This window comes from Calypte anna, chromosome 2 (genome assembly GCF_003957555.1).
Source record: "Calypte anna isolate BGI_N300 chromosome 2, bCalAnn1_v1.p, whole genome shotgun sequence".
In the NCBI taxonomy this organism is placed as follows: Eukaryota; Metazoa; Chordata; class Aves; order Apodiformes; family Trochilidae; genus Calypte; species Calypte anna.
Window position 1 is genome coordinate 125,964,446 of NC_044245.1, and position 25,043 is coordinate 125,989,488.

The 25,043-nt window shown below is 38.2% G+C and overlaps 1 protein-coding gene across 3 annotated transcripts; it reads right to left on the reverse strand.

The window, feature by feature from the left end:
• Positions 1-1,585: 1,585 nt before the first annotated feature.
• On the reverse strand, positions 1,586-23,178 carry NBN (nibrin). 3 transcript variants are annotated; one of them, XM_030446000.1, is made up of 17 exons: positions 22,972-23,144; positions 21,694-22,144; positions 21,195-21,328; positions 19,962-20,095; positions 18,513-18,631; positions 17,395-17,498; positions 16,215-16,332; positions 15,779-15,969; positions 14,599-14,699; positions 13,212-13,353; positions 12,507-12,770; positions 11,769-12,240; positions 10,098-10,169; positions 8,642-8,797; positions 7,515-7,628; positions 6,488-6,537; positions 2,113-2,482 (listed from the first exon to the last, which is right to left on the reverse strand). In XM_030446000.1, the coding sequence occupies exons 4-17, from the start codon at positions 20,056-20,058 to the stop codon at positions 2,452-2,454; spliced, it is 2,031 nt and encodes a 676-aa protein (XP_030301860.1). In that variant the 5' UTR covers positions 20,059-20,095; positions 21,195-21,328; positions 21,694-22,144; positions 22,972-23,144; the 3' UTR covers positions 2,113-2,451. The 3 variants fall into 3 exon arrangements, with proteins under 3 accessions (XP_030301858.1, XP_030301860.1, XP_030301859.1); XM_030445998.1 differs by lacking the exon at positions 21,694-22,144 and having other exon boundaries at positions 1,586-2,482; positions 18,513-18,672; positions 22,972-23,178; XM_030445999.1 differs by lacking the exon at positions 21,694-22,144 and having other exon boundaries at positions 2,114-2,482; positions 11,772-12,240; positions 18,513-18,672.
• Between the last annotated feature and the right edge of the window lie 1,865 nt (positions 23,179-25,043).

Genomic DNA, 25,043 nt, shown 5'->3' on the forward strand with positions numbered 1-25,043 from the left:
CCTGTAAAACCCTTAATCTCAGCCCATCACCTTTCTCACTTTCATCCTTTCATTCTCTCCCCCCACCCTACTGAGGGTGTGAGCAAGTGAGCAGCTGCACAGGGCTGAGGTTAACACACATAGCATCTTTTAAGATATAAAGGAAACATCAGGTCAAGATAATGCAATCACTCCAGAGTAAAGGCAAATACTGATTTATAGTGGATGTTCAGGCTCCTCAGAGTTGTAATTGTGCCCTTTATCATCTATTTCAGAAGGCTCCTACCAGTAAGCTGACAAGCATTGTTTCCTCTAATGGCTGGAGCCAAAAATCATGATAAAATTATGCTAAAATGGAAGTAGACTTTGAAGGGCCCTGTACAGGGTATCTTTTGAGAACTTATGAAGTGAATGACAAGGTTTGGTGGTTTTTTGCAACCGTAAAACCACCTTTCTGAAGCACTGATATCTGCTATCCACTCTGTTTGCTTTAATTAAATAAAAGCAGTAAAAGGTCATACTCAGCACTCTACACAAGCTGCCCCATTGAACCAGTGAGTCTTCAACAGGAAAACCCAAAGGTTCTCATTAGACATTAGAAAAACTCACCTGAGAGGGCAAACAGCAGTCCCTACCCCTTCTTCAGCAAACATTTTAACTGTTGAACAACAGTCTTTTTATAGGTATTTGGTGGACAAGATTTGATGCAAAGTTAGAATACCAAAATACTCTCATGGCTACTGATGAACCAAACCCCAAGGCAGTGGTCTTGCACTTTGTGGATCTCTCTAGAGAGTCCTGACCAAATGATTAAGAAGATACCAAAACAGACCTGAGGAAACACTCGATTTTGAAGACCAAGTATTTTCTTAGACCATGTAACCATTTTGACTTCAGCATTGTCTGCTGTCTCGATATTCAGATAGATCTCAGACTGCTGCTCTTCAAATCTGATAGACAACAGAGTTGCTTGAAACAGCCCTGGTCATCTCACTTGCATGTTCAGAGCTCTCATCAGAGGAAGGAGCTTTCTTATTGAGCATTTAAATTCAATTACATCAACCAAATCACATTTCTTAGATAAGAGAGGAGATCCTATCATCCTGCCTCTTGAAAGAGGATGCAATGGAGCCACTGTCCATCTCTATTTGATGGCTTCATACTGCTGAGCAAATAGTCTGGAAGGCTTTTCTCACTGCTTCCAGAAGAAGACTTCAGATTCCAGATTTTCAGATCATTAAGATGAGTTCTCCTAACCCCAAACCAGGTAACTGTTGCATAGTTTTGACTGCCAACAGAGATGATGGAATAATGTTGAAGGGCACCTTTTTTTACACAGTGACTGAAAAAGAGCAAAGGTATGGATAACACAAGGGGATTCATTTGGCTTTTCTGCAACGCCCCAATCTGGAGCTTTCTCCTTTTTCAGTTTGTATCTTTTAGGGCAATTCCCCCCACCTCACAACCAGTTTTCATTTTTAAGCCTAACTTTTGGGGTGGATTTGGCTCCCCCCTCTCCCTCCAAGAAACTACCAAATTCCATCTTGTCCTCCTCTAACTAGAATCTCACTGCAAATAAAAAAAATTACAGATGAGACATCTTTGTAACAGAATTTATACTTCTGAGGAATGCACACAAACTTTTACAATCTGATGGTTCTCATCATGCAGCTTATGGGTTTTCCTTATGTAACTTTTCTTCTTAAACAGCCATTTTCAAACATAGGTCTGTCCTATATGCAAAGGAAAGGGAATTTGTAGAGAAAAAAGCTGCCTCTCTCTCCCTTCCCAAGAAAGCAAAATTAAACTGTTGCTGCTGCAAAAGTCTTGGTATCTTTTCCTGAGTTTGTAAGAGTGTTTATAGTATAACTGTAGGTTGCTTAAACAAATCCTGAAGATTTGAAGACATAATAGTGCAAAAATAACTGAATTTTAGAATTTAAACATTTGCTTCAAATCTGCCATCACACAAAACTGGTTGCTGGCTACAAATAATTGGATGCCACCAACTTCAAAAACAGAAAGAAGCTCGACCTTTTCAATATTAAATACTTCTTGTTCACTAAGACAAAAAGTTTGGTCTTACTTATTCATGAAGCCTTCAAAAACCTACACCTCAAGACAAAATTGACAGTATAAAAAAATCTAATTAACAAAGCCTTTCTGAAATGACAAAAAACCTGATGCAAGCTTCCTTTTTTCTCCACAACAGCATTGACCAGTGACCTAAAATGAAACCCAAAGTATTTATGGTATTTTACAGAGCATTACTGTGAAGCAAATTATGTTTCCCCCAAACAGGAGAAGAAATATTTCTTTTTCTTTAATGACAGTAAGACTTAAAAAGTCTTAAAATAACAGATTGCTCAAATGGTCGCACGTAGGTGCATGTTACACACTTTAATCAGCAAATCTATGAAATAGCAGCTTTTGCTAGACAACCATTGAAAATCTGTAAGTTCAGGTCACAGTTTATCTTCTTCTTTTCACATTAGGATCATACCTGCAGCAAAAAAGAAAAATTAAGTAAAACTTAACAATATTCAAAAATAACAATGTGATGCAAATAGTTTTATTATACATTCCTAGCAAGCAACTGGTGAGAGCTCAGCCCTTTCCCTGCCTGCAGTTTGTAATTAACTCCTGGTGCTACAATTTGAGGGATGCATAAGCTAAAAGATGGGCATGAACTAGAGCTCACCTTGACTACCATTTTCACTGACTTCCTAGCTACTTAAAAACTTCAAATTTGATACATGAGCAAGCTTCTCCAGGCCTTTAATGTATCATGTTAGGTTCCTCCCAAACAAAACCAAAAACAGATGAACAAAAAAGGCTGCAACTCATTCAAACAAAACCCTTCTGGCTGCTTCCTATTCCCACAGAAAACAGTTCCTTGCCTTATGTTCCCTCTTTACTTAGCTCCCAGTAGATTTTCAGTATTTTACATCTACCTTCTGGATATAAAATAATGGAATGCCTTTCTTCACAAGAAGACTGCTCCAGCCCTCTGATAATCTTTGTGGCTCTCCTCTGGACTTGGTCCAACATCTCCATGTCCTTCTTGTGCTGGGGGCTCCAGAACTGGACACAGTATTCCAGGTGGGCTCTCACGAGAGAGGAGCAGAGGGGGAATAACCTGCTCGCCACACTTCTTTTGATGTAGCCCAGAATATGGTTGGCTTCCTTAGCTGCAAGCACACATTGCCAGCTCATGCTGATCTTCTCACCAACATCCACCCCCAAGTCCTTTTCCTCAGGGCTGTTCTCAATCCATTCCTCTACCCAGCCTGTACTTTTGCTTGGGATTGCCACGACCCAGGGTGCAGGAAGTTGCACTTGTCCTTGTTGAACTTCATCCAGTTTGCATAGGCCTACCTCTCAACTCTGTAAATGTCCCTCTGAATGGCATCCTTTACCTCCTGCATGGTGACCCCACCACACAGATTGGTGTCATCATGAGAACTTGCTGAGGGTGCACTCAATTCCACTGCCCATGTAACCAGCAAAGATGTTAAATGGCAGTGGTCCCAGTGCTGACTCCTGAGGAAGGTCACTCATCTCCATTTGGACATGAAGAAGACATTGACCTCAACTCTTTGCATGCAGCCATCCAACCATTTCCTTATCTACCAAGTGGTCCATCTGTCAAATCCATCTCTCTCCACTTTAGACAGCAGGAGGATGCTTTGCAGGACAGTGCCAAATGCTTTGCACCAGTCCAGGTAGGTGACATCATCTGCTCTTCCCTGTTCCACCAATGCTGTAACCTCATCACAAATCTGTCAGGCACTATTTATAGTTCCCCATGTCTTCCTTTTTAAACTTTTTCTAAAAACTGGGGTTACATTTCCCTTTTCCAGTCAGTGGGAACTTAACCAGACTGCCAAATATACCAAGCAGTTAAATGATATACCAAATCATTACCTGGTTTACTGAAATATCCTTATACTGACACAGCTTGACATTGCTACCCCTTTGCCTTCTCTTTCTCTCCATTTGTGCTTCATCTCCCATAATTCTGAGTCACTTCTCTGAAATTCTGATGTGTTTTGTATTCATGCATTAATAACTTATGGACACAACTGAATGATCAGGCAGTTTTATTTCCACTAATTCTGTTCTCATTCATCAAGACTTTATTTGCTTAGGCAGGAAAATGTGACAACTTGTGAGCCAAATTACATCACCACATAGCTAGAAAGGCATTAGAAGTCATTGCTGTTGCTACACAGTTGGGACTTCAGGCAAAAATGAAATGTGTACCCTTTGAAAGAAATGTTCTCTTATCAACTGCTAATAGTGCAAGCTCTTTCTGAAGTACTCTTAGTGCATATGAACATACGTATCATGTTTCTTTGATACTGTTTTGGACTAAAACATCCTTTTGCACCACACAAATTTTTCTACCTAAATGTTGTACCTCAGTGTAAGCCAAATGCATGGTAGCTGAGAAGTCAAACAGCTTGTTTCTTCACATAATAACTATGAAGATAAGTCTTTCCCAAAGAAAATGAGATCTTTACTTTAAATCTCAAAGGATTTTTTGGAATTTACTGCTGCAGCATTGTAACACATGAGCTGTAACACTCAATTATGTCCTGAAACCCAAATCCTTTTTTGGGGGTGGGAGGAAGGACAGGGAACAAAAATAGGCAGACAGGAGAAGGGGATGATGCATGACAAAAACCTGCCATCAAGACACCAAAACAGCTTCAACCCTGTTTGTTACTGTCTATAAGAGGTCTATGGAGATGACTGAAAGTCATGAACATCTTTTTATGTAATCTCCCCCACCTCACCTCCAGCCATTTTCCCTATTAAATGAAGCCTGGATGATGTTTTCCAGACAGAAAGAAATCAAACATTATCAGAAAAAGCAAACTGTACAGTGCCCGTGGCCTGAAATGGTTCCACTGATTCCACTACTGTGAGTGAATGCACAAAGAAACAAAAGACCTTGCTGGGAGCAGGGAGTGAAGGATACAAAGGGCCAGTACTGAACATAACCCCTTTATCTCCAGTCCTACAGACAGTCTGATATGCCTTCCCTTCCTCCTCTGCCTCAGTTTGCACTCAGCAGCAGCTCAGGGCACAGCTTTTCTTTCAAGCTATTTACCTTGGTGTACTCCAGGATGCTTTCTAATGGCATCTTCAAATGCAATTTTCATGGGAAACTGCAGCTCTTAATATTATGCCAAGTAGTTTTACCCAGGATTATGGACCAAATTAGAAGTAAATTACGAACTACTGAACATGAAATTGTGTGGTTTTAATATTTTTGTCAGTGGAAACTTCTGTAAGTGCAACTATGCAAAACAAATTGGAGGTAAAAAGTTTTCTAAGCATGAATAGATAATTTGCATATAAGTTTCCACTACCGTGTTTTGGAAGGATAAAATTAATCAAGATTATTTTGAACCAGTTAATAGTATAGGACAGCAATCAAACCTGCACCATGTTTTGATAAGTGTCTTCAGAACTGACATGTACTTGAAGGCTGTACCCAGTTTTTACATCTGCAGAAACTGGCAAACTTGCTTTAGTACTGTTTTTTAACTAGAAAGTTAAATTAAATAATTAAATTAGTAATACAGTAATAAGATAGGAAATGAAATGTATAGGATGATTCTCTTGAGATGAGAGATCAAGAAAAGCAACAGACATCTGAAGTGAGACTTACTGAAAGAAAACTGCTGAAAGAGACTGTATTTTACAGGCAAATATAATGAGTTATGGTAAAAAGTAATTGCAAACAGCCAAGGTGAACCAGCCAAAGAAATCACTTGAACTCCATTGACATAACCACTGATTAAGACAGAATGAGTGACTCTACTACACTGCCAGGAGAACAGAATGTTTGGTGTAAAAAGGCCTCTTCTTCTCAGTCTGAAAACTGGAAAGATGGTAAGGCATTCAGGAAGATTGTTAACAAGTAAAAAAAGGCAGGAGATCTTTTCATTATTATTTGGCTTGAAAGCAGCTTAAGGTCTCAAAGATAGGGTACACAAAGGGACCATGCTTAAGGATATTTTTTTTAATTTTTTTTTTTTAATTTTTGATTTACATTCTGGGAATCCTTACTTCATAGACCAGAAAGATAGTAAGCAGCCTTGTCAATCACCTTTTCACAGAACTAGTATTCTGTTGTTTTAGCTCCCTCAAGTGACTGTACAGGGACAGACAAGTGCTGTGGCCAGAATGAAAAAAATTAGACTCTCATCATTTCTTCTTGGGAGTTCAAGTGCTTCACTTAGGATCAAAGATCAAAAGAGCAACATTATTTGAGAATGTTCTTAATAAAAAATTGTAGCAAGTGTGAATTAAATTGAAAGCTTAAAGCATAAAAAAACCTTCTGAATAGTTGATGAGTCATTTGGGGTGTATTCCACACATGAAATTTTGAAAAGAATACTCGAGGAATTCTTTTACAAAATTGAAATCTCTTCAAAAAACGGATGCAGTGCAAAAAAACCACATTTTGTAAGTGCAAAGATAAAGCTCTTACCTGAAGAGATCATCAGCAAGTGATTCTTCTCTTGCATGGCGATTCTGTTCCTGAGAAAATAAGTTTATAGAATATTTGATGTTAAGGATGAAGCTAATGAACAACCTAGAAGACCAATATAATCCTGCATTAACACAGTTTTTTCCTGAAGAAGTAAGCTTTTTCTAAGTACTCCACTGAGTGCATATTCACCTTAGATAACACATTTCACTACTCAGTTTAACTATTGCTCCCAACTAATGGAATAAATTAGTTTGTGCAAGGTACAACTTTCTATTAGAAATAACTTTGTCTTTAAACACCACTAAAGAAATGTAAAGAGAATTCTAGTTAGCATTATCTAAAGATGAGGATTAAAGAAATAAGAGATCAAAAGTGTTGTAGTAATCTTGAAGGATCTTGACCAGGATGTGGAAACTGAGTATGACACACCAGTAAATATTTTTAAAGAAACTGCTGGAAAATTAAAGTGCAACAGAAATGTATGACAAAATAAAGTATTTTTTAGAACTTTATATAAGGTGAAGACTTTTATAATAAAAAACCCACTAGTTTTATTCTTACTCTCTTTAGTAAACTCCAACAAAATTCGGTGTTTTCTGTTTTAAGTGCAGAATACCAATTGTACTGTATAGCAACTGGAACACATCTAATTACATAAAAGTTCTTCCCAGCTCCTCTTCATATTTTTAAAAGTAACAAGTTTCTATAATGCTTATTTTGCTTATGAAAAAAAACCCAAGCCAAACCATTCTCTTTTAGGTTATGATTTTTTCATATTTCTGATTATATAAATGTTGCATATAAAATGAAACAAAATAATCAACCAAAAATGAGCTTTACCACTGACCTATTACTTTCAGTAACTTTTCCACTATGGATGTTCTATGAACATGAGTGACAGCTAACAGAGGTTTTATTTTAGACCAAATAAATCTGAAGTATTTCTGTAATGACCACTGGTTGGTATGACCATTTATGTAAGTCAAATTTTGTTTGGTCAACTTTAACATAAATAATTCCATACCTCCATTTCTTGCCTTAACCAGTCTTCTAGCTCTGAATTCTTTTTAGCATGGTGAGCAACCAGATCTGATCCCCCAATAATGTATGGAAGTTGTCCAGCCCCTGGATAAGCTACCTGTCAGACAATAAACTCTTCCAATTACCATACAAGGCAAGAACACTGCAAGTAAAGGCTTTGTTTTAACTAATTCAGAAATTATGTTCAGGTATTACAGAAGAAAGCTGGTGTTTCTTTCTCTGAATAACATTTATCAGAGACTATATTTTAAAGACAATGAAGTGAAAAAAGCATTTACAGAAAACTGTTAACTCCCTCCTTTTACAAAAATAAAAAAACATAGCTGACTCGTTACACATGCTGAATTAATACGACAGTAAGTTAAATGGGTTTTGAAAACATTATAACCTGATTTTTACTGAGATTCTATTCTATCAACAGAATGCATAAGAAACTTTTACAGTGGCAGAAAAGATAATATTATCAGAAACTTAAAATGTTATCTAAATATGAGAGCATAATCCTGGAAAGCTGGAAGTTGCATTATATTACTCACATTCTCTATATAATATTTTACTGAAATGCATTAATAGTAATCTTAAACCATATATATTAAAAAAATATTTTTTCTATTAGCTTAAATGGTGTTTTTACATTGAACACTAAGAATCTTCTTGGAATTATCTACTGAACCCAAGCAAGCAATAATCTTACTTTTAAGATACTGGATTTAGTTCTATTTAGAAACCAAAGATTTGTTAAGATAAAATGCAAGATTCTGAATTAGCCTATGTTTTTTATATAGGTCTTTGGAGAAGTCAAATTGCTATCTGTTGGAGGCAGAACCAGAAGTTATGGTAGGCATCACTTAACAACTTATACCAAGCAACAGCTTAGAACAGAGTTCAAGTAGGTAAACTCTCTAGCATGAGTTAAGCCTTTTTCAGCCTGGTAATTCAATCAATTAGCAAACTATTTGTTAATAGTATAATACATACTTAAATTGTTTCTTTCTGTAATTACTATCAATTTAAAATAAATCTTTCATAAGATATTTCTACAACCTTAAAGAATACTTTTTATTATTTTGATACATTGCCATCTTGTGACCATTTCAAATACACACTAACCTTTTGGAACATTTTGAAATTTTTCTTCCCCTTGTAGCTCGTATTTTCTGTAAACTCACTGTTCTGTCTTGGGTGGCTGACAACCAGTGATCTAAACTCAGTCAACAGAAGTCTGCTAGGAAGATTGCTGGAGTCATCTTCAAGTTTATTGCTGTTCTTATGTGGGAAGAAAAAGGAAGCAACACTTCAAATGTATAGAGAGACACACAGCATACCTGACAGCATAAGCTTCAGAGAAATTATCATGAGCACATCTGAAGCAAAAGTTAGGACTCCAAAAGGTTGAGGAGAGAGAAGCAGTAGCAATGCTGGAAGCCAGGAAGACAGATGTACTTCTTGGCCTCCTTATATGTTACCACTAGAAGTGGAAGTTCAGCTAATTTATTTATCACATATTTACATCTGTTGGAAAAATAGGATCTTTAAGAACTGCAGTAATTAAGTCAGTGTAACTCATTTTCACTAGGATTTTATTTCAAAATAAAGCTTCAAGTAAGAAAACAAAAGGTACTATCTAAATACTGCATCTTTCCTCCCGTCCACCTTGTTTCTTACCTGAACTAATTTAACTAAGAATGCTTACTCTAACAGAAACTCCAGCAGACTCCAAGGAAGACAAAGTTGAACATCTTCAGCTCAACTCTAGCCTGCACATTTACCATTCAGGCCAACTTTAGGGCTGTAAACTTCATCTTCTGATCAATGAAAAAACTTTTTTTATACATGAGCATCCTAGTTTTGCTACAAAATCAATTTTCTGTTTAGGGAAGTTGCAATTTTTGAGCAGACTGCAGCACATGATTCTGAGAGAACAAAGTTGGTAAGACACATGGTTTTAGCTTGTGGCCATCCACAGGATGTGGGTTTCCACAGTGGTGAGGGTCCCTTGCAGTTCTGAGCTAGCCAGGTGCTAGGAGCAATGAAACCCAGGACAGCTGACTCAAGCTGGCCAACAGAAGTACTCCATACCATAAGCATCACTCTTCACTATGAATTGGGAAGTTAGCTGGGGATGGGGCTCTTCCTCAATGGCTGCTGCCCCTGGAGGGTCTCCTGTGTCATTCTGCCCCTCAAGGCCTTCTCTTCTCTTTGCTGTGACCATGATGCTCTCACAGAAGCTGTGGTGCTTGCAGTTTTCAGCATCTGGCTGTGTCTGTTATGATGTTGTAGGGCTAACAGAATCACATGAGGTTTCTATAGTTTTGGTCATCTTAAGTATCCACCCAAGTGCCATTACACAAGTGTGCAGATGAACTCCACTTCTGCCTTTTCACAACCAGTAAATAGAATTGCACTACTCAAATTTACCTATTATCATCTTAAAGAGTACAATATTCAAAACCTCCTTTACTTGGAAATAGGATCTGCAAATACTATGTTCTTAAATGCAAAATTCTGATTCAATTTCTTAATGCTTCCCCAAGTTTGCTATTCAAACTTAAAATTAACTTCTTACCAAGACTGGAGATTCTTGCTTGATCTCTCTCTTCCTTTCTGAAGTTTGAATAGATTCAAGTTCCTCTTCATTCTATTTAATTAAAAATTATTTAAAATGTAACATTGAAATTAAATGCAAATATAACTAGAGGAAATTATTTTCTGTTCTTTACAGTGGAATAAGTATTTAAAAATCAATAAAAATATTTAGACAGAAAAGAAACTGCATCGGGCTTTTAAATTCATATGACTTTGTATCAGTAGAAAGTTTTGCTCCTGTCTTCAAAGTCCTGTCAGACTCTCAAAAATACTGTAAAAACTTTTGAAACTGAAAATGCTATTTTTTATAATCAGAAGTTACATATACAGGTACACAGAAAGGACATTTTGTCACTAAGACAGGTAAGTATTCTGTAGGTTGCTTTCCTCCTAAAGTTTAAAACCTAATTTGCCTTTCATAAATTATTTTCAGTGGATGAAAAAAAAGAAAGATATAAAAAAATCAGGTGAGTTTTATGCACCCTGTAGTCAGTTACTCACATTTTGTCTTGCTAGATACACAATATGCATCTCAACTTAAAAGTATAGGTAACAAATATGGTCGTGGAGCTTTATCATGAAGACTCCCTTGTTTGTATTCTACTGGAAACATAATTTACCAGAATAAAATAGTGTCACAGTCTAAGAGTGGCCTGGCAATTAAACAAATGATAGGTGATAGGTGCACTCTATTAACCCTCTCCCCTCCCCTACAGTGAAAGGAGAGAGAATAAGGGAGAGAGACTTACAGGTTAAAAACTGAACTACAGAGCTTTCACAAAACAGCAGTGATGAAAAGGGAAATAATGAAGTATTTACAAATTTATACAAAAGTGATCTAACCACAAGATGTGGGGAAATTTCTGCTCAGCCCCCTTCTCCCCCGCTCTTCCCTCCTCCCTCCTCCCCTCTCCTCCCCTCTCCAGCCTTTCTGCCTTTGGTTTTGTTTTCCCCTTCTTAAATATGCTTCTCACAGAGGCCCATCCAGCTTCCCTAATGGGTTCAGCCTTGGCTGAGCCAGGAGAACTTCCAGCAACTTCTCACAAGAGCCACCCCCGTTTATCTCCCACCCCCTGCTACCAAAACCCCAACACACTAACCCCAAATAGGTCACTATTAAACTATTAAGAGAGTTCTTGTCAGCAAAAATCTTTAAGTGCACATCTGATAAAATAACAGTTTTGCTGTGGTTTTCAATAGACAAGGTCAGCTAAGGGTTTCTTCAGAGAACTTGTTACATAAAGATAATACAACTGGGAATTACTTTAGTAAAAGGATAAACATGATAATTAACACAACTTGCAGTATCACGTTACTCTTAGATCAAGGATAGATATATTCTGCTGTTCTATCCATAGTACTTTAAGCAAAAAGAGAGGAAAGCTTTCAGATTGCAAGCAGCTTTCAATTCACAAAGAAACAATGTCTTGAAGAAGGGAAAAAAATTAGAGAGGTATAACACTACAATGTTCACCTGTAGTAGGTACATCATATCAAATTTTAGCTCAGAGTGATTTAAGAGGTTGGGGCAAACAAACTTTACAAAGCCACTTCTGGTATGCAGGCAGCCTCATCCTTAAAGAAGCTATGTGCATCCTTCTAACACAGTTATCCATTTCAAATCAGGCACCTGAGAAAGAATGTAACTTACTACCATTTTATTCTCTTCTCTCTGCTTTACATTTACTTCTTGAACTCTGCTTCCTTTGGCTTCCAAACATCTTTTTTTTCGTGTATTTCCTTGAGCTTCCTGGTCATGATCTGTCATTTGATCTTCCCAGTCTAGGTCTCTGCTTCCAAACACAATTTCTAGTGCCTCTGTATCTTCAGATAAGTCATCAAACTCTTTTCTCTTCTTTGATGCATGCTTTTCACTAGAAATAATTTTAGTGTCTGTTCTATGACTTGCTGCTTTGCCACATTCCCTTGTAAACTCTGTACCTGAGTCTTCTAATGCAGAATTTGGGTTTGGGTCTGGGACATTATTTTCCTTTTGATGCTGTTCTGCTCCAGTGTCCCACAGTGATGAAGCTGTGGGTTCAGTGCATTTGGAAACAGGCAATGACTTTTTCTCCAGTTTTGCTGCTTTTGGTACAGATGTTTCCTCTTCTCCAGTTCTTTCCCTTAGCCAGAAAGTAATTACAAAATAAACAAATTACAAAAGTATTTTTGAATAGGACTAGCTACACCCACAAAATAAAAGCTTCCTGGGGTTTAGTAACTGCATTCTGAAATTTGAATTTAAGTACCCTTGAGGAAAAGTTTGCCATTCTAGGATGATGAACTAAAAATTACCTTTTTAAGTATGATTTGAATTAAACGTACAACTATTTTCCAGAAACAGTACCATCACAATTAGAAAAGTAGTGTCAAGAATATTTTGATGTACCTTTTTCTGGCTACCTGGAAGTAATTTGTAATTGAGTTGGACTGGTGACGTGAGGAGGTCTCACTATGCTTCACAGCTTCTGAAAATTTGGATGTTGAGACAGGATGACTTTCTTGACTAAACCCAGGTGTTCTGTTTATTCTAGATACTGATGTCCCTGCATTTACACTGCCACTTGTGCTAGAGTTTTTCTTCAGAGCAGTTGTATCCTGGAGAGCCACTTTCCCTCTTCTGTCCATCTGAGGAGTATTCTCTATCTCCATACTACATCAAAGAGAAAAAAAAAATTAAGCAAAGACACAAAGTTACCACAGACATACACTGCAGAATATCACTTTTTAAAAAAGCTGTATCTGTACTTTGAACATACTTATGAGCAATGTAGATGTACCGAAAACAAATCACAAAATCCACTATAACTATGTTTTTGTAATTGTGAAAGAGCTTACAAATTTTTAATAGTTAAGACAGTCAATTCAGATATGCAGTATCTACATTTGTATCTTAACTGAAGTCCTGTGATGTTGCCTGTTAATCTACCACTCAAAAAGAGAACTTCTCTCACTGCAGACAAACGACAACATTTCAATGACTGCCATTTCAAACACTGCATATCTTTGTCCATGAAAACGATACAGTTCCTCTGCAATATAATTGCTTTATTTGTAAATATTAGCTTAGAAACTAAGTCCATGAATACTTTACCATGTCTGCTCTCCTATTTCTGTATCAGCTACATATGCTGTGCTGTTATCTGCATCAGCTGGCATTATGGTTTCATCCACACCAAAACTCTGAGAAATTGCTCGCCCTAAAGCAGCTGGTGCAGGAGTATTTTTAGTTGGAGCTGCAAGATCAAGATAGAGAAGAAGAGGTTAATAAAAAAAAATAATAATGTGTGTTTCTTCGCATATATTCTCACCCAACAGTAATTAATTTGATGATCTTATTGTAAAATGATCTTAATTCAATGTTAATAAAAAATATAGACAGACTTCTTAGAAAAAAACTGTTCTAAAAGACCACATTCTGGGATTCTGAATCTTAACTCGTGGAATTTTGCTGATAGAATTTAATATGGACATAATGTAATTAATAGACCATGCAATATGCAAACCTATCAGAGCACATATTTATAGCTTTGTGATGATCTCTATCATGGGATTATTATGTTTGGGATTATTTCCATTAACAAAGAAGCAGTATTTGCTATCAAAAAAACCTTAGAATACACATTTTCTATAGCAAATTTCTCATAATCCCCACTGTCAGGGGATTGCCTCAAAACAGTGTTTGCTGTTCCCTACTTAGTTATTTTTCTGTAAAACAGAAAGAAGACCACATGCATTTTTTTATACTGTCCACCCTTTCACTTGTCTTCATAGTCTTCTATATATAGTCTTCTCCAAGTCAAAGGATACTAATATCTATTTTTTTATAACTCCTGAACAATAGCATTTGTTCCTTCTTAGCACATAAACTGTAAACACAGTTACTTTTAAAAGCCTGATATACAGTCCTTTTATACAATTCATTAAAAATATCTGATTATAATCCAATTGAATAATTCAAAATGGAAACAAGAATCAGTCTTTCTGATTTATTTAGAAATCTACAGGGTCAATATCTTTAAATTTAATATGAAAATCAATTTATTTTGCAGTGTTTTCTAAACTAACTGGATAAACAACTAATCATATATAAGTTATTCATACAAGAATACTAGTCAGGCACAATATTTTTCAGAGATCTGCCACTACCACATAGCTTTCTCTCTTCAAAATACATTTTTTAGTAAGTAGAGACAAGCGACTTTTTATTAACAGGCAGTTGAACTTTCCTAGATCAAATTCTTTTTTTCACAAAATAAAACCAAGCCTTTAAAATTGATATAATTATTAAATTGTATTTTTCAATGCAGTTTACTGCAAGACAATTAAAAAACAATTACCTCTTCAGACTTGCATACAGTCCAATTCTGTTTTAGTGGTCTTGCAACACAAAACATAAGAACATTAGCCCTTGATTCCCCTGTACAAAAAGAAATGCTGCTGCTTTAATGTTAATTTCTTCCTACCCTTCTTCCAATTACCTTTGCTGCCAGGCTGATTTTGAGGGTTGCAGTATTTTTCTGTAGACATGAAGATAACTGCCAATCCAATTTCTGCCTCAGGAATAGCCCTGAGATCCTTGCTGTTAATATACAAATAAAATTAAGACACACACAGAAAAATAAACGTTTCTCGTTCTCAGATTCCACGATGAACAGCCAAAGGGGCACAGTCATGACAAAGTACAAACCGTTCCATTTACCCTTTCAAAAACTACAATTTTCACAACAAAGTAAATCAGTTTGATTATCCAACATTATACCCCATCCTATAGGTATGAGCTTCCACATTTCCTGCTGCTATAGCCACTGTTGAATCCCTGTAATCTGGCCAATGTATCTCTCTCCACCTGATTTCTGGGCACTTAACCAGCTGTGCTCTGCTTCTAATTCAAAAATGTGTCTGAATGGAAAAATGACTTAAAAATATTCAGGCACTTCCTACAAGTTAGTCAGGCACACAGACACACACACCTCTTCTGTCCTACAGACATGAGAAGAGATCAAATACAGTTTTCTCTATTTAGCAGGAAGATTCAGAGGAATAAGGTTTAGGTGTCAGGTTGAGGGTTGGGATTTTTTCTTTCACTGTTTTAATTAAATTGCATAATGAAAACCCTAGCATACATAAAACACACAGTCTGTCCTCTCAAACAAAAACTACCAAAAGCTGATAAACAGAAGCTTCTCTTCAAAAAAATTGTGTGCAAATAGTAAGACAGCGATGAACCGTACAATCTCAAAGTGCCTTTCACCTTGAAATAAATACATATATTTATTGAAAAATCATATTCATTTCCCATTCTTATAATATATTAATTTTTAATGTCTTGTAAATAGAAGAAAAAACACTTGCTGTCTGTAATTTCAAAACAGCATCATTACGATGAATTATTGTAGAATTGCTGGATCCTCCAAAAAAGGAAAAAAACCCAAAACCAAACACAAAACCAAGTAAAAAACTCATCAAATCTTCACAGAAGTGCCAAGTCCTTTCTTTCCTGCTTCTTGAAATTTTAGTTACTAAATGCCTTCAAGTGGTGAAGAAAATGCCCTCCATATAAGCATCTTATTGCTTAAATATTTACACAAATACCATGACTAAAATCACTGCAGAAATCTTGCGGTTACCCTACTGCTGTACAAGAGAACAACACAGCACCTTTGCAAGATGGTCAGAATGGAATCAGCCCAGTTTCTCACGGAGTCACATCCTGGTATTTGAGAGTCTGTCAAGCCCACATCAACAACACAGACTTCAGGAGAAACTAACAAAGATGTTTCTTTTTTGCCTTCTGTCATCAACTTTGCTTCCCCTCCTCCAAGAACAACTGCTGGACCTAGTTTCTTGTGCTAGTAGATAATGACAATTAAAAAAAAAATTAAAAAAAGAATCTTAAAATACAGTCAGTTTATTAGTATTAACACAATGAACTATCAGCATTAATACTTATCACTGGTACACCAATACACGTTTCCTGTTTGTTCCCCTTTGTTGTAAGATATAAATGCACAGAAATCCTTCTTTACTGATGAACCCAGAATGATACTCTACTTAGCTACCTCTGCAATATTTTTGCAATTTAAAGCCTGATTACCTGCTTGGCAGTTAGAAATACAAAAGTTTTCCCACTGAATATCTTTCTCCTCTCCTGATGCTCAGATAAATCCAGTTTTTCAGTGCAAATGGAAGGCTCATCAACTGGAGGATAAAAGCTGCAAGAACAGAAAATAGAAGTTACAAAATTCAGATTCACTGGTCAGTGAATTCACCAGTCAGTCATACAAAAAAAAACCCAACCCAAACAAAAAAACCCAACCAAAAATAAAATCCAAACAAACCAGAATTGTCTCTTTTCAAGGTAAAAAACACTAGCAACACAGGCTCAGATGCCATTCTCACATACAATAATGGGGCTAATTTACACTTTTCTTCAGACAAAATAACCGAAAGTGATATTCTGCAGTACTTATTTATTACACAGTAAAAATTCCCTTTTCAAGTTCATTTTGCCATGGAAACAATGAGAATTTTATTTGCATACAGTGGAAGCTAATACACATTAGTCTCACAGAATCACAGAAATTAGGGGTTGGAAGAGACCTCAGAAGAGGTGGGTTTTGAGTGTCTCCAGGGAAGGAGGCTCCACAACCTCCCTGGGCAGCCTGTTCCAGTGCTCTGTCACCCTCAGAGTAATTGCACCACCGGTGGATGCTTTACAGCCAGGGTGTGTGTGGGAGCTTTATTCATATTCAAAAGCTCCCCTCTCCTCATTTCACAGTACAGAAGCTAAATACACTTATTTCATCTCTTAAAACATAATTAAAAACCCCTGCTGTCTCAGGGAACACAACTAGCTGGCAGGCTAACTCTTTTCTGACTGAAGTTTACAGTAAATTCAGTAATTGCATACTGAGAAAATATGTCTACATAATGAAATCAGCTTGGCAATTTCTTTTACAAAAAATATAATTCTATTTTAATTTATCATCTCCCAGAAGATTTCAAATGTTGCCTCAAACCTGTCAACAAATCCAGTTCCTATTTAGAGCCAGCAACATCTCCTAGCATATAGTCAATTCCAAAAGCTCATTTTATAGCTCTAGGGGTGAGGGAAACAAAATTGTATGAATAATAAAGTGTGTCATATTAAGCATTCTTCCACAAATAAAATTCTAGAAATACCATTCTGTCAAATAAGATCAGATAAATTCATAGCCATGTGGTATTTTAACTCTTAGAAATTTAATTCTGTGAATCTAAAATGTAATACCTACCTTTTATGATTTGGCAACTGTTGCCTGGATTGAATAGCTTTGGTTAATTCAATAAAAAACTCTGGTTTTATAATTGGTCGACCACAAATCAAAGCACATATAGTCTGAAAAGACACAAAAGCTATATTTAATGGGTGGCAAAAGTTTACCAGTGTCATGATTTTAACCTGTCAGGGTTAAAAAAATGAGCAGCTGACTCACTCTCATCTGCAGCCCAGGGAACGGGGTAGAGAATAGGAAAAGTAAAAGCAAAGACACTTCTGGGTTGACATAAAAACAATTTAATAATTGGGAAAAAAACAGTAATCCTACTAATAATACAACATACAAACAAATGATGCATGGTCCAACCATTCACCACTCGCTGACCAATGCCCATCCCATCCCTGACTAACAATTCTGCAGGAGAGAAAAATCCCAAAACTGTAATCTGGGAACACAGAACGACTTTCCAGCCAGTTAGTTATCTACATACAGAGCATGATGTTACATGATTTGGAATACTTCATTGGCCAGTTCAGACCCATTGCTCTAGCTGCACTCCCAGCTTCTTGTGCATCCATGCACTAGGAAAACCTGGGAAGTTGAAAAGTCCTTGATTCCTTAGCAAGAGCTAAAAACATCAATGCACTAGCAACACTCTTCGTACCAAATCCCATACTAAATTCAAAACATAGTGCCATTCTAGTTGCTTAGAAGAAAATTACCTCTGTTCCAGAAAATTACCTGTTCCAGGACAAGATGAAATTAGACTAAACTGATATTAGTTTTTTAAGATCTTGGATGTGGAAAAAATCACACAAACAAAAAGTACAATATCGATTTTTGCTAATGAAAACCAAGATAGCTTTGCTTCTAACAGCCAACCTTTAACTGTTGTCTTGACCAAAGTTATGAAAATGTATAAGGGAAGTGATTCAAATTAGTAACAGTCTTAAAATTGGCTCTTTTCATTCTCTTTCCCTCCAATCTCCTATCATCATCACCTCTAAACTTGGAAAAGGGAAGACTTGACTTCACAGCTGTATAGAGAAAAACCTTGAGCAGATCTAGAATTGAATTTGCATTTATAGGAAAACTGCAAAGGAATGCCATCAATATGAAAAAGTTCAACATACCTTAACAGTAACTTTTACTGTTACCATTACAAGGTGAGTACAGTCTTTTGTCCATTCATTCACCACAAGGCCTCCAAGCTGCTGGATGGCTTGATTTAAAGCAGTTTTCTGAGCTACATCTAAACACGAGGAGCAGACAACCAAAGGTTCATACTCTACTCTGCAAAGCACAAGTAAAAGAGGATTTATTTCAGCCAATTACTACGATGAACAGAGGTGACTTAACTATGCTTTTGTCTCAAAGAAATCCAAAGGAAAAAAGAGACTCACAATTTTACTCAGATCAAAATAAAGATTTCCTGAGAAAAGTGAACATTGATGTTTTTTATTCAGAAAGTATAACATTTTGACTTGATGTTGCTAAGGACTTTTGGGTCTATCACAGGCATCACACAGCATTAGTGCTTCAAAAATACTGCAGGGTCAGTAAATATCAGAAGAAATTGAGTGTGGGCTTTCAAAGGCACAAGTATGCTCAACATAACAGTTCACAGATTAGTATTTTAAAAAACATAAGTGTTGTAGAACGTAAGTTCAAGTAACTTTTTCCTTACATTGCTGTCACCTTGGACCATAAGCCTATTTATATTTGCATTTTTCCATATGAAATTACAGCATATCAAATTCTGCTATTTGACTTGTTTTAGTCTGCTAAGGAGAAAGAATTTTAGAGACAGTCTTTCTGGTACCACAGTCATGATGTATCTGCCCTTGTCTTACAATTCCTTTACCACATTTCAGGTATGCTTATCTAAAATACGAAGTATCATTTACTGTAATAAGTGGAAGGGAATGCCATGTTTTCTATCAAGTGACTCCAGAAGCAGTGACAAAACTGAGCCAAATTTTAAGAGACAAAGCCAGCTTCTGGTTGCTTGAATGGTCATGAGAATTTGTTCTATTTGCCTGTCACTTCAAGCAGTGTTTCAAACAAACAGCACTGGATAACATGCTAAATTTGAAAAATCTGGAAGGTGGGTTCACTAAAGAGAACACACCACAGCAACATAAATTCAGTGCCTAATGCTGCACAATACCTTTTCCAGCTACCTCAGTTCTTTTCTCCTTACACTATTACAGCTACCAAGGGCTCACATAAGCTCTCTCCCAACCCTATACTTTCCTCCCATCTTCACTGCAATTTATATTTTAGGATTTTGTTCTTCACCTAAGATAGCCTGACAACTCTCTCTGTGCATGATCCATGATACGTCGTCTTCTAAAATGCCAGTGCTTCACTGTGGACAACTTTAATATCTTAGTGTCAAAATAAGTGATTTATAAAAATATGTAATGGAAAACTATTGCAGAAGCAGATACACTACTCATCACCTTTGCTTTCTAAAAACTCAAAATTGCAGTATGCCTTGCTGAGCTGTATGATATTCTAAAATACTGTTGTAAAAAACTGCTATTTTCTGCTTGGTATTTCACAATTAAAGCACTTACCTAAACTTGCTCTCAAAGACTCCAAAGTTGATTCTGTCACCAGACTGCAAAGACACTGAAGTGCCATCAAGTTTTGATCCATTAACAAAGGTACCATACTTAGATGTATCTCTTACTGTTAATACAGGGACTGTCTGAAAACAAACATAAATAAGCCATTATGGTTTATCAGAATGCGAGTTCACTACCATTAGTGACTACCATTATGGATCAAAGAAGGAGATAAATAAGAAAAAGCCCATAAAACACCATCCTAAATAAAGACTGGGCAATGAGGATGGCTATGGGCAAAAAAATCTTTAGGTTTTCACTGTGCAGGAATGAAAGACATCATTTTTAGCTTCAGGACTTCTGAAGCTAAACTTCTCACAGTCTTTCTGAAGGCTGTGAAAGACATTCACTGCCCCCCAAAGCCTCTGGTAATGAAAATTAGCAAAGCTCTGAGTTTTACTGTGGATGTTTTTACTTACCATTCAACCTTGCCACAGGTACCCAAGTCACCTTCTCTGTTCCTTCCACAAACTGCAGAGCATGGTGGCACCAATGTGCCTCTAGAATAGACACTGTCACATATCCCAAATGGCTTGTAAGCCAGTGAGAACACTGACACAGCCTGTCTTAATGACTTGGTTTCCCCCTCAGTTTTATGCTATTTGCAGTATTAAAAGGACAAATACATTTTATATATTTAATTTCAAGCATATATATATATATATATATATAGGGTTACATAAATGAAAATTCTGCTGACTGGCTTTGAAATGTCTGTAAACATTTCAACACACAAGTGACAGTAAATTGCTGCATGCTTATTCTACTTGGGATGTTTTCATTTTCAGTTCCCCAAGCAAATACAGAATTAAGGGTGTGGAACTTACAAACTAAGTCTGACTGCAGACAACTGAAGCACATTTCAGAAATGAGAGCTAAAACTTGTCCATGTAATGACATTTAACTGTGTAATATTTCTGCTATGATTACTTTAAGAGAAATTACTAATGAATTTTCACTGTGTGATTAAAAAGGAACTTGGACCAGCAGAATTATGCTGCTAAATTTTGCAACACAGGCAAGCAACCCTGAGGAAAAAAACACCAGTCAAGATTAAGAAAAGGCAGATGATCAATGGTTTGACAGAAAACAGAGCAAAATAGGTATGGTCATGGCAGACTGAATTATCCACACATATCAGTATATGCATACTGATAATTCAATAAAATTCTGGATACTTACAGTGGTTGTTTCAGGACAACTTACTATGAGGACAGCATGACTTCGACTAATGGACTGATCATCCTGAATTAAAATTGCAGAGTTTTTGCGACCAACAACATACTCTGTACCACTCAGAAGCCGGTAAGGCTCTCCTGAAGAAAACAAAACCAAACCAAAAGACATAAAACTATCAGTTTACAAAAAATGCCAAAATATTCAAAGCACTTAGAAACATCCAAGTTTGTAATGGGACTGAAATTCAACTTTGTCATGCATATTTATTAGACTGACTAGAATTCTGCATTAAGTTTACAGAGGAAATCTCTCTCTTCCCCTTTCCCTTGCTTTGCCCATCACAAACCGACACTTTTTATGACAAACAAAGCAGTTACAAAGCAAAACAAAGCAAAGTGCTAGCATTTCTTTTCAGGGACATAGTATTTTTACTAATGCTTTGCTTCTCAACTTTCCTCTTATAATACTTGTTGAAGATTGTTACATACAGAAAAATACTTACAACATAAGATGGTTTTCCAAAACACTGGGTCTAAGGGTACATAATTTATTTATATAACTTCTTAGCAGGTTCAGAGCCAAGTATCCTCCTCATGAATGTTGGAGGATTCACAATGTAATGAAACTGATAGGTCAGTCTCTGACCTATGCTTTAGCTCATTCTTAATATCCACGATTTAGAGTGTATTGGTGGCTTTTCAGCTGATGTCTTGACTACGTCCAAAGGGTGTGCTACCTACTGGTCAAGAGAACCAGAAATGTTTCTTGACAGAAATGCATCAATAATGACATTTTAAATACTCATTCTCAACACTGGGCAGAATACTTTTCACAATACCAGTGCTTTGGCTCTTGCTACAGAGATTTCCTGGCAGTCAGAGATCACTCAGTCCATTTCAATAGGATCAGGTACTGTTGTCACTAGGTAATAACTGAACATCCAAAATTCACTCCTAATGCATAAAGAAATATAGATCAGACTCAGCTGTGATAGGAATGGTCATCATACAGAAAACACCTTAAGTCAAGAAGAAAAGTGGATATGATACGATATGATATATAATACCAATTATCAAAGTTATCAAATTGCCAAAGCTCCTGTGGATAAGCAAACAGTACACTGATAATTCAGTATCAAAACTCTGCATCCAAGCAAAAGTACACTGATAATTCAGTATCAAAACTCTGCATCCAAGCAACAACATGATGCTGAGTTCAACACTTGGTCCTAATTTTTATTTTATTATAAAATTTCTGAAATCTTTTCTGAAAGGAGAGACTCTCCCGAGGCTACTTCTGCCTCAGTGCTACGCGGAAGCGGCTCCCTGTGAGCGGCTTCACCGCCTGCCTGCGCACCGCTCCGCACCCCCCCGGGGTTCGCAAAGAGAAAAGCCTCACATTATGTTTGACAGAAGCTGCGGTACGAAGTGCTCGAGGGAAAAATGGAGCCTCAGCCCCGGACGAGCAACCAGACCGACGAGGACTTGTCTCATCTTGCCCACACCGGGCCAAGGCAGCTTCGCCCGGGGAGCACACACTGACAATCCCGCCTGGAGAGCCCCGCTCCCGCCGCCGGCACCCTAAGCGTGCGGGGGTACGGCCGGACCGGCAACTTTCGGTCTCTCGGCCAGCGCCGGGACGCGAGACCGAGGGCGGGATGCGAGCCCGAAGCCGGGCGCCAGCCCCAGGGCTCCGCGCAGGCGCAGGCTGGGCCGGAGAAGGGCCCGCGGTGACCAGGCCCAGTCTCTCCCGAGCGGCGGTGGGGTCTGCGCTCCCTCACCTTCTCCTGAGGCGGGCACCAGCTTCCACATCCTGGAGGGCGGCGAGAGGCACCTCAGTGGGGCTCCTCACAGCGTCCCCCGGAGAGCCGGGGCCAGGCCGGGAAGGGAAACCCCCTCGCTGGTTCCACCGCTGCTGCTGCCGCCGCCGCCCCCCCGCCCGCCAGACCCGGGCCAGGCCCGCGCCCACGCCCAGGCCGCGCCGTGCGAGGGGAAGGGCCGGGGAGCGCCGCCTGCCGGTCACGGGGAGGCCGTGCAGCCGGTCGCAGCGCGCATCTGCAGCGGGGAGATCCGGGGCCTGCCCGGCCTCGGCGCCCCACATGGGGCTGGCGAGAGCCGGGACCGGCCCTCTTGAACCTGCCCTCCGCCCGGGACAGCGTGGCAGCGCACTCGAAGCTGTCCCTCCAAGCCCCGTGACAGCTCAGGCCGGGACTGAGAGCCCCAGGCCAGGCAGAGGCGGCGCTGCTGGGCCCGGGGGCAGGTTGCGGGTGGAGCCCCCAAGTAAAGCTGAGCGGGGACAGTGGGGCCCGAGGAGGCCCATCCAGCTCAACAGCTGTGTCCTTCTACCCTGCCCTTCACAGCGGGATAATATCCCTTGCATTGCACGGAGAACAGGAAATGTTACACAGATTCATCTCTTTAGCTTTTTGATAAAAAGAAAGAAACTCGCGCCCAGGAGTTTAGAGGCCATTCGGAAGGTTACCATAGACTTGCTACAGTCTTACACTGAGTGCTCTGGAAAGCAGCCACAGAGAACAGCTGTGGGGAAGCCCTAACCCCGCGACTCCAGTCACGAACATTGGAGGTATAGCTCGAAATACCCATTTCTCCTTGTGCTACAGCTCAGAGGGAGCAGGGGCATCAAATTCCTGATGTCCATGATCACATTGACTTGCGGAAAACAACTCTACAACTTGGAAAGTTATAGAGAGGGGTATGTTTATTCAGCGCTGGGCGCAAGAGGGGATAGCGCACCGATCTCGCAATTAGGCTTTTGTCATTAACACTGAAGTTTTACATACTCATTAGCTTTCGCAATACGCCGATACATATGCATCGCCTAGTCCCGCTTCGTTATTAAAATTAGTCTCAAGAGATCATTTTCATAAACCCTCCTGCGGTTTCGTAGTGTCTCCTGCTGGTGGTCGTAGGGATGAAGTAAAAATGAAGCAAAGGTCCTTCTCTGGGTTAATTTTTTCACCTCTTCTCCGGGCATGCGTGTTTCTTCAGTCTTCAGACAAGCTGACTAGACGTTTTTCTTATCTAAAGGTTGCTATAGTTATCAGTTTAGCACATATATTTCCCTTACAAGGTGATGATTACCTAAACAATTTCTTAGCTTCTATTAAACAAGTATTCTGTGTGAGCTTCTATCAGGTCAATGTGACCCCTAGACAACTACTAGCAGGCATTTTATATTAACCCTTACATCAGCATCCACCCGCAGCTGGAATGTAAATTTCCTGCTGGGCAATCGGCTTTCTTCTCGAGTCATGAATAGTGGTAACTGCTTGCCCTTTGTCTTTGGAAAAACAGCGAAAGCTTTTGAAGATACCTCCAGTTAAAATGTTTTAGAAATGGAAAACCCGTGGAGCTGAAATGATCGTGCTTTTCCAGATCATATGGTTTTCACTTACTTTTTTCTCTACAAATATTAGTCTTACAGCTTCTCATGCTGCACAACAGTTTAAAAATCAGGTATTTTCTACACTGTAAACCTGACTTAGCTTACATAAGAGATCAGATGATTTAATATTTCAGGTAAGCTATTTTTAAGCTCTTCCTAAATTTGTAAATCAGCATCATCCAAACTGAAGTAGGATTTATGAAGTGGAGTAATAGCCTATTAGGCAGATTAATTTTCCTTCTATGATATAGGCAGTCAACCTTCAATTAAGTTTTCAGATGGGGAGACATGAAAATGTTATTGCATTTTTAAAAATTTTTCTGATTCCTAGGCTGGGAGACCACTTTCTTATTCCCAAAAATAAAAAAAAAATAACAAGTCTGGCATAAGAATTGCACCTCATCTATGAAAGCTGATGAAAAACATTTTCTGAAATTTTCAGAAAAA